The sequence below is a fragment of the Panulirus ornatus genome, chromosome 11, assembly GCF_036320965.1.
Source record: "Panulirus ornatus isolate Po-2019 chromosome 11, ASM3632096v1, whole genome shotgun sequence".
Taxonomy (NCBI): domain Eukaryota; kingdom Metazoa; phylum Arthropoda; class Malacostraca; order Decapoda; family Palinuridae; genus Panulirus; species Panulirus ornatus.
The window spans coordinates 44275679-44286626 of record NC_092234.1 but is presented as its reverse complement, the minus strand read 5'-3'; the positions used below and the strand labels follow the sequence as shown (position 1 = coordinate 44286626).

Here is a 10948-nt window from a genome sequence, read left to right as displayed (position 1 = left end):
GCTGACTCATGTTAAGACACATCAAGGTATAAATCTCCAGTTAGTTGTCAAGCACAGACGTAACCGAGGACAGGGGAGTCACTCACATACCTTTTAATCTCTTCCAGAGTTTTGTAGTATATCTGCCCCCTGTACTGGAAGGCAGCCAAGTTTGCTTCCCTCTCATTCCTGGGGCAATTCACATAGCGCATCCAGTTACTGATGCTACAATCTACAGCATCTACACAGAATGAACTATTATTCATACCATGCAGCTGTAAAAAGGATCATCATATTGAATTACTAAAGTGTAAACAGATAAAGTAATGTATGAAAAAAATTACTGATACCTGACATATAAGAATAAGGATAAACAAAATAGCAAACACAATAGGTAAAACTACATGTGAACTAATTGACCTCTAAACCCCTCTAAATATTGAATTTTTTTTGTCCACTCCTGCATGACTTTTTTTTTCTTCAAGTTGTATGAAAAAAAAATCCTACAGAATGAGCAATAAATACAGAAGTAAATTTAGCCATGTGAAGTCTACAGATAAATCACTATACCATCATCACTATTGCTAACAGTGGACTGTTCTGCCTTCAGACTTGTTTTATCATAATTTTTTCTGCCTTATGCAGAGATGGAATAATTATACATGTTAACCGTTATACTAATTATATCATTAGCATATACTCTATGAGTATCATCTGTAAAGATATATATTTCAGAAGATGTATATATATTTTGCCAATAGCAGAAACATTTAAACAAACTTTTTTTTTTTTTTTTTTGCTTTGTCGCTGTCTCCCGCGTTTGCGAGGTAGCGCAAGGAAACAGACGAAAGAAATGGCCCAACCCACCCCCATACACATGCCTTGATTCAATCCACTGACAGCACGTCAACCCCGGTATACCACATCGCTCCAATTCACTCTATTCTTTGCCCTCCTTTCACCCTCCTGCATGTTCAGGCCCCGATCACACAAAATCTTTTTCACTCCATCTTTCCACCTCCAATTTGGTCTCCCTCTTCTCCTCGTTCCCTCCACCTCCGACACATATATCCTCTTGGTCAATCTTTCCTCACTCATTCTCTCCATGTGCCCAAACCATTTCAAAACACCCTCTTCTGCTCTCTCAACCACACTCTTTTTATTTCCACACATCTCTCTTACCCTTACGTTACTTACTCGATCAAACCACCTCACACCACACATTGTCCTCAAACATCTCATTTCCAGCACATCCATCCTCCTGCGCACAACTCTATCTATAGCCCACGCCTCGCAACCATACAACATTGTTGGAACCACTATTCCTTCAAACATACCCATTTTTGCTTTCCGAGATAATGTTCTCGACTTCCACACATTCTTCAAGGCTCCCAGAATTTTCGCCCCCTCCCCCACCCTATGATCCACTTCCGCTTCCATGGTTCCATCCGCTGCCAGATCCACTCCCAGATATCTAAAACACTTCACTTCCTCCAGTTTTTCTCCATTCAAACTCACCTCCCAATTGACTTGACCCTCAACCCTACTGTACCTAATAACCTTGCTCTTATTCACATTTACTCTTAACTTTCTTCTTTCACACACTTTACCAAACTCAGTCACCAGCTTCTGCAGTTTCTCACATGAATCAGCCACCAGTGCTGTATCATCAGCGAACAACAACTGACTCACTTCCCAAGCTCTCTCATCCGCAACAGATTTCATACTTGCCCCTCTTTCCAAAACTCTTGCATTCACCTCCCTAACAACCCCATCCATAAACAAATTAAACAACCATGGAGACATCACACACCCCTGCCGCAAACCTACATTCACTGAGAACCAATCACTTTCCTCTCTTCCTACATGTACACATGCCTTACATCCTCGATAAAAACTTTTCACTGCTTCTAACAACTTGCCTCCCACACCATATATTCTTAATACCTTCCACAGAGCATCTCTATCAACTCTATCATATGCCTTCTCCAGATCCATAAATGCTACATACAAATCCATTTGCTTTTCTAAGTATTTCTCTCATACATTCTTCAAAGCAAACACCTGATCCACACATCCTCTACCACTTCTGAAACCACACTGCTCTTCCCCAATCTGATGCTCTGTACATGCCTTCACCCTCTCAATCAATACCCTCCCATATAATTTACCAGGAATACTCAACAAACTTATACCTCTGTAATTTGAGCACTCACTCTTATCCCCTTTGCCTTTGTACAATGGCACTATGCACGCATTCCGCCAATCCTCAGGCACCTCACCATGAGTCATACATACATTAAATAACCTTACCAACCAGTCAACAATACAGTCACCCCCTTTTTTAATAAATTCCACTGCAATACCATCCAAACCTGCTGCCTTGCCGGCTTTCATCTTCCGCAAAGCTTTTACTACCTCTTCTCTGTTTACCAAATCATTTTCCCTAACCCTCTCACTTTGCACACCACCTCGACCAAAACACCCTATATCTGCCACTCTATCATCAAACACATTCAACAAACCTTCAAAATACTCACTCCATCTCCTTCTCACATCACCACTACTTGTTATCACCTCCCCATTTGCGCCCTTCACTGAAGTTCCCATTTGCTCCCTTGTCTTACGCACTTTATTTACCTCCTTCCAGAACATCTTTTTATTCTCCCTAAAATTTAATGATACTCTCTCATCCCAACTCTCATTTGCCCTTTTTTTCACCTCTTGCACCTTTCTCTTGACCTCCTGTCTCTTTCTTTTATACGTCTCCCACTCAATTGCATTTTTTCCCTGCAAAAATCGTCCAAATGCCTCTCTCTTCTCTTTCACTAATACTCTTACTTCTTCATCCCACCACTCACTACCCTTTCTAATCAACCCACCTCCCACTCTTCTCATGCCACAAGCATCTTTTGCACAATCCATCACTGATTCCCTAAATACATCCCATTCCTCCCCCACTCCCCTTACTTCCATTGTTCTCACCTTTTTCCATTCTGTACTCAGTCTCTCCTGGTACTTCCTCACACAAGTCTCCTTCCCTGACTTATTTGGTTATATAAATCATTATTAAAGTATTGTAAAAATTATAATCATTACTTTCTGTATAAAAAAGTGCCTGTTATGTTAAAAATAATCTCGGGAGCTGGAGCTATACTGTTGAAATGCAGATTAGCTCTCTCTGCTCATTGCTTGCTGGGTGACGAGACGTGCGCACTGGTTTCTCTGTATAATCAGGTTGTATTAGCCCTTATTGTTGTCATCCATCTTGTGTTCAGATCATAATTTGTATTTTGTGATTTCTTGCAATATATTGTTCTGTTGGTTGTTTCATGTGTATTAGTGATCCTGACCTATCTATCCATTGAAATGCGATAAGCACAAATTTGGGTTTGGTCTTTAGAGATGTCACTCTCAACTTTTACCAGGAGATAGCAGCATCTACATAGCCTAGTGTATCAACCAAAACAGTTATCTCACAACATAAGCCTGGGCTCATTTGTTAAGGGGTCAAGACCCACCATAGCCGAGGGCAGTTGGGATCATGACACTTCTACCGAAAGGCTCCAGGTAATGCTCCTGATATTCCTTAACCATTATTGTCAATAGATTTTTCCTTTGATTATATAGCCTCTTGTACATCCAGAGAACACTCATCAGACTTTGTCTCCTTTTCAATGGCTTCATCTTCTTTCTTCTGATTTGGTATCTCCTGAACCCCATCCCAGAAACTATGTTTCTGTTCCTCTCTAGTCTTATAACTCCTTTCATGATTTTTGAAATGCTTCCCCAGCTTTCTTATCTCTAGCTCTAGTTGTGTTACCTCTGATCTTGCTCTTCATAAGTTCCCACAATCATCCCCAAACATAGGCTCTCTGGAGTTTTCAAGTCTAGCCTTATTTTTTTCAGCCTTCTCAATATCAATCTGGTTTTGAATGACTGGTTTTGATACCCACATACACGTGTATATACATACACGTCCACACACGCACATATACATACCTATACATCTCAATGTATACATATATATACACACACACACATGTGTACTTATATACACATGTGCATAATTCATACAGTCTACCCTTATTCATTCCCGTTGCCACCCCACCACACATGAAATGACAACCCCCTCCCCCCCAAATGTGCACGAGGTAGCACTAGGAAAAGACAATAAAGGCCACATTCGTTCACACTCAGTCTCTGTGGTTTCGGTGCATTATACATGACAGCTAGAGACTGAGTGTGAATGATTGTGGCCTATGTTGTCTTTTCCTAGCACTATCTCGTGCACATGCGGGGGGATGGGGTTGTCATTTCATGTGTGGCGGGGTGGCGACGGGAATGAATAAAGGCAGACAGTATGAATTATGTACTTGTGTATATATGTATATGTCTGTGTGTGTATATATATGTATACGTTGAGATGTATAGGTATGTAGATGTGTGTGTGTGGACGTGTATGTATAGGCATGTGTATGTGGGTGGCTTGGGCCATTCTTTTGTCCGTTTTCTTTCGCTGCCTCCCTAACATGGGAGACAGCGACAAAGTATAATAAAGAAAAAACATACTTAATCCCTATCTTCCGCGTCAGCAAGGTAGCGTAAGGAAACAGACAAGGATTAGCCTAACCCACCCACATACACATGTATATACATAAACGGCTGTACATGCACATGTACATACGTATACATTTCAATGTATTCATTTGTATACATACATAGATGTATACATATATACAAATGTACATATTCATGCTTGCTGCCTTCGTCCATGCCCGTTGCCACCCCACCCCACATAAGTTCCCACAATCATCCCCAAACATTGGCTCTCTGGAGTTTTCAAATCTAGCCTTATTTTTTTCAGCCTTCTCAACATCAATCTGGTTTTGACTGACTGGTTTTGATACTTATACTTAATTGCCATCTCCTGTGTCAGCAAGGTAGTGCAAGGAAACAGACAAGGAATAGCCTAACCCATCCACATACACATGTATATACATAAATGCCCATACATGAACACTTACATACATATACATTTCAATGTATACATACATATACATACACAGACATATACATATATACACATGTACATATTCATACATGCTGCCTTTGTCCATGCCCGTCGCCACCCCACCCCACATGAAATAGCCCCCCTGGAGGTGGTGTCAGGAAAAGACAAAAACGGCCACATTTGTTCACACTCAGTCTCTAGCTGTCATGTGTAATGCACCAAAACCACAGCTCCCTTTCCACATCCTGGCCCCCACAGACTTTTCCATGGTTTATGCCAGATGCTTCACATGCCCTGGTTTAATCCACTGACAGCATGTCGACCCCAGTATACCACATCATTCTAATTCACTCTATTCCTTGCACGCCTTTCACCCTCCTGTATGTTCAGGCCCTGATAGCTCAAAATCTTTTTCACTCCATCCTTCCACCTCCAATTTGGTCTCCCACTTCTCCTTCTTCCCTCCACCTCTGAAACAAATATTCTCTTTATCAATCTTTCCTCACTCATTCTCTATATGTGTCCAAACCATTTCAACACACCTCTTCTGCTCTGTCAACCACACTCTTTTTATTACCACACATCTCTCTTACCCTTTCATTACTTACTTGATCTAACCTCATCACACCACATATTGTCCTCAAACATTTCATTTCCAACACATCCACCCTCCTCCACACAACCCTATCTATAGCCCATGCCTCACAACCATATAACATTGTTAGAACCACTATTCCTTCCAACGTACCCATTTTTGCTCTCCAAGATAACGTTCTTGCCTTCCACACATTCTTCAACGCTTCCAGAACCTTCACCCCCTTCCCCACCCTGTGACTCATTTCTACTTCCATAGTTCCATCCGCTGCCAAATCCACTCCCAGATATCTAAAACACTTCACTTCCTCCAGTTTTTCTCCATTCAAACTTAACTCCCTACTGAATCTAATAACCTTGCTCTTATTCACAATTACCCTCAGCTTTCTTCTTTCTCACACTTTACGAAACTCAGTCACCAACCTCTGCAGTTTTTCATCCGAATCAGCCACCAGCGCTGTATCATCAGCAAACAACAACTGACTCACTTCCCAAGCCCTCTCATCCACAACAGACTGTATACTTGCCCCTCTCTCCAAAACTTGCATTCACCTCCCTAACAACCCCATCCATAAACAAATTAAACAACCATAGAGACATCACACACCCCTGCCACAAACAGACATTCAATGGGAACCAATCACTTTCCTCTCTTCACACTCATACACATGCCTTACATCCTTAGTAAAAACTTCTCAATGCTTCTAGCAACTTGCCTCCCACACCATATCCTTTAAAACCTTCCACAAAGCATCTCTATCAACACTATCATATGCCTTCTCTTTTGATACATTCCTGTAACCAAATCCATACTATTCATATATGAGTCAGACAGTGTTAGGAGTCTTAAATTATCCCCCATGTTGGTTACTGTATTTAAAAAAAATGAAATCTGCTAAAAGAGCATAAAATCAGAGAAGCTGTACATTCATTTTTTCAAATTCTTTAAATATAAAGAAACAATGCCAACTGTTTATTGCACATTACCTGCCATCCATAGCCAGATTCATGTCCTTCTACACAAGACAGGATGCGACCCTCATATGGACCAAATACTAGGCGTGGTGGAAGATCAGCATTGCTCCAAACACCCAAACCAGCCCCCTTTATTTTGGAAGGACAAATTCTTAGAGGCCAAGGTGCTGTGAGGCAAGCACGGTTCTTCACACTACCATCACGTATCACCTGAATAAGAAGCAGGTGTGGTGAATAAGAAATATCATTTTGGAGGCTAAAATGCATGGAGAATATGCAAATTACAACAAATTCTTAGAGGCCAAGGTGCTGCAAGGCAAGCGCAGTTCCTCACACTACCATCACGTATCACCTGAATAAGAAGCAGGTGTGGTGAATAAGAAAATTCATTTTGGAGGCTAAAATGCATGGAGAATATGCAAATTACAACAATATCATGTAGAGGAAATAAGTTACCAACAATACTTGTAAAAAGTTACCATATCATCATAATACATGAGGACAGGAAAAATAAAGTCAGAAGTTAGTTTACATAGTTTGTGGTACATGGGAGATACTACTACATGGGATTTAGAAGTAGCAGTGACAGCAATACAGTGAACCAGCATCACAAAGGCTATCTATCACATTTCTCTTCCTGGCCAAGATTGCTGTGTATCTATTCTGCCTCTAATACATGAGTTGTCGGAACTCAAACCACACACAAAATCTTGCTCTACATTTTTGCATAACATATGACAAAATGTATTGCACAAGAATCTTTAACACAAATCACAGTTTTCCCAAATCCCTCAGGACGGGATAAGAAAACTACCTAGATATCTCCTGCATCTTGTAAGAGGTGACTAATGGGCAGGAGCCAGGACCTGATAACCCTCCCTTCCATACACTTTTTTTCAAACATGAGAGGAAGAAAGCCTAACATGGATTCCTCCTCCACAGATAAGACAGGGGTGTCTGAAAGTGAATGGATATAACTACCATAAGAAGAAGAATGTGATAAGTACTATATTTGATAGGAGAAACCTGCATGTTATGGCTCTGAATGAAACAAAGTTCAAAGTTGAAGGGGAGAGAGAGTGAATTATTTGGAAATGTTTGGGGGCTAAAGTCTGGGATTAGTGTAAGGTATAAAGTGAAGAGAGGAGTGGATGAAGGAGGAGATACAGGACTGCATTAATTCTTGAACAACAAAGTGTGTTCATCCTAATGTACTCAAAAAGAAAATAAACTTCTTATAAAATCATGATTATCATTGAAAAAGAAAAAATACTCAAAAAGTTGCATTTCATTTCTGTAGGCCTGGTTCACTGCTGAGTAATTGCAAGATGTTTAGATGACCCATTGAGAGCTTCCTGATTAGATATCGACACAATATTTCTTTGTAAATTTTGTTTGAGTAAACAGGACTGATATGCATTTCAGGAGCATCTAAACAGCCACATTTCATGTTAAACAGCACAATAAACACAAAGCAATGGTAATGCTGAACTGAATCTTACAAAATCAGTGTCAATAGTAGTGGCTATCAGAATACTGCAAACACTCAATGAAAAACTAAAGATGGTCTTTGTAACATTCTTGCAAAAATACTCAACTACAGGCTACATTTTTCTACATACTGATGACCTAGTCATGGTCAAAAGGGGATATCTATGGCCAAAAGCACACGATCAAACAAACTGTCCCCCTTTTCTAGGCTGTGAACTTTAACTTAATCAATTTCAAATAAGAATTATCCATAGTGGTAGTAGACACATGCATGGTAAGATAAAATATAAGCAAATAAACAAGTTGAAAACACAGCAAAAATAATTTTCACTGATGAGCTTTAGCAATGTCTTTACATCATGTTTAGGGTGTGAATTTTCTAAGCAGATGACCTTTAATTTGGTCAAAACAATGTTTGGTTCTCTCTCTCAAACTATAAAACTTACAAACTGGGGTACTACCTTTGACAACTTCTTATCTTATACTTCCCTAGAGTGAAGGAACTATGAGGCAATGAAGAGAGCTTAGAACTGTGCATGTATGGCTGCTCTCTTTGCTTTGGAATTTTCTTTGCATCTCTCTGACAACTTTAACTTTGTCCAAGAAGGTAAAGTACACCTTTCCATGGTAGCACCCTCCCAGAGACTGAAAAAAATCATTATCTGTCGCTGATGGGGAGCTGTACTGGTATTTTGCAGTACACTTCTTTCACCTTCTTTATCAAAGATTTGTGCTGAAATTTCAGTCTCTGCTTAGCTTTTTTCCTAGTGTATTCAAAAAATCCTTAAACTTTTCTTTTTTTCATAGTTGTACCAGCCTTTACAATAATTAACTACTAGCATGTGTCATGTCAAGATCTTCATAATGAAAAGCATCAAAGAAAATGGCACTTTTTAAATAAAGTGGTCTGGAAATCTCCAGGCATAGCAATTCAAAGTTAATTCAACCAAGAAGCATGACTGCTGTTGGGTCAGGGAGAATGCACTCGGATATGATGCTGAGGAATTACACCACCGCAGTAAAGGCACCTTTCAAAGTCCTAAGCCAACTTGGCAAGTGTCTGTCTGAGTCTTTTCAGTTCAAACACATGCTGTTCAGGATGCATGGGAAGCTGAGTCTGAAAAAAATCCAGCATATCATTGATCTGATGAATAAATACACTTGTAAAGTTTTCCCCTAGACTGAAAAAAAAAGACATGGAATAGGTGCTTCAGTTCTAAACCCCTATGAGAAGCAGTTCCAAGAAATATGCATGGCAATGTACACAACAAGCCTTTCCACTGTGCTGCCATATTCTGAACTGCAATCCCTTGTAAGGTCAACTCACTCTGTCTATAATCCATTGTATTCAATACATAACAACACCACATTCGCCACTTTCTGGCCACTAGTTAATTGCCTATTACAGACTTGAATAAAATGCTCTTTTATTCCATGCTGCTTACATAACTCACTGTGAAAGAGACATTTGTGGTACTGCATCAAGTAAAATGAAACAAATAGTGGCATTTTCAGTAACTTCAAGGATGATGTTTTCTTACCTCAGTAGCCAAGGCCTTAATGATATTCTGTGCTCAACTCAGTTTAGCTTACATCTCAGTAATATATTTGAAATGCATTATCGTCATTCTGGTGTTCTTTGCAAAAGGACGAACAAGTTCATGTAAATTATGTCAGGTTGAATTTGTAAGGCTTTCATTATTCTATTCTACTCGTTATCTCTGATGCCTGTTCCAAATGGAACTCCCTAAAAGGGATGGCCATGGCAATAGAGTCTCTATAACTAGTGAACTCCAGTGCCACTTCTTAGCCTTCATGCCTCACCCTTAACAGGCCACTGGCAGAGGGCAACTCTAGCACAGTGTTTGCTGAGGTTCCTACCTAACATTCCTACTGACTACTTCTATCTAATGCTCCTTCCGGCTATATTTCTACCTAATTTTCTATCTAATGCTCCTGCCTAAATGTTCCTACTTACTGCTTCTATCTACTGCTCATAACATTTTCCCAAAGGCAGGGTCAGCACATAGTGCTCACCACAGGAAAATCTAGAGTTAGTAAGAATGAGCTGTGTGAGTTAAGTGTTGTCAAGTGTTACGTATGACAAAGAGAGATGGTACATTTGTGGACAGAATTGCCAGTAGTCTACATGTTAGAGAGGCAAAAAGAAAAGACAGCTATCTGGGTCAGAAGAGTGCAAGATGACAACCACTGAAGTGCTGGCTCACTAAGCATATGTCACTTACCCTCCCAATACCCTGGCAGGTAGTATTGGTAGAATACTTCCCTGGTCATTGGCTGCCTACCAACTACTACCCTTGGAAGCCATACTGCCTCGCCAGAGTCATGCCTATTAGCTGAGATAGAATCTCCCACTTCCTCTATTTTTCTCACATAATTTCTTTTTCTAATAACATTTTCAGTCTGGGAAAATGTGTGGAAAGACATGGTTGAATTACTGTGAATAAGAATGAAGAATGGTCCATCCACTCATGTACATGTATATATACGTGTATATGAGTGGATGGGCCATTCTTCATGTTTCCTGACACTATCTAGCTGACGTGGGAAACAGCAATTATATATAATACAAAAATAATAAAAAAAGTAAGATTATTAAGTTTAACAGGAGAGAAACAGATTGATCTAAGTCTGAGTTTGAATGGAGAAAACCTGGAGGAAGTGAAGTGTTTTAAACAGCTGGTAGTGGACATGACAGAAGATGAAACCATAGGAGCTGAAATAAGCCATAGGATGAGTGAAGGGATTCAGTTCCTGGTGCTTTGAGGACTGTGTTACATTTGAACTATCTTCCCTTTCATAGAATATATCATTCCTTCAGTTTATGCACCAAAACCAGAACCCATATCCACAACCAGGCCCTAGACCTTTCCA

At 40.0% G+C, this 10948-nt stretch overlaps 1 protein-coding gene across 2 annotated transcripts in view; it reads right to left on the bottom strand.

Moving 5' to 3' along the window:
* The window catches only part of LOC139751448 (uncharacterized), a 149817-nt gene that overhangs the window by 93385 nt on the left and 45484 nt on the right, over window positions 1-10948 (bottom strand). For both annotated transcript variants that reach the window (XM_071666865.1, XM_071666864.1), the window contains exons 6-7: window positions 6575-6772; window positions 91-254 (exon numbers count right to left, since the gene is read on the bottom strand). In XM_071666865.1, the coding sequence (XP_071522966.1) occupies window positions 91-254; window positions 6575-6772 (362 nt within the window). The remainder of the gene's footprint in view (window positions 1-90; window positions 255-6574; window positions 6773-10948) is intronic.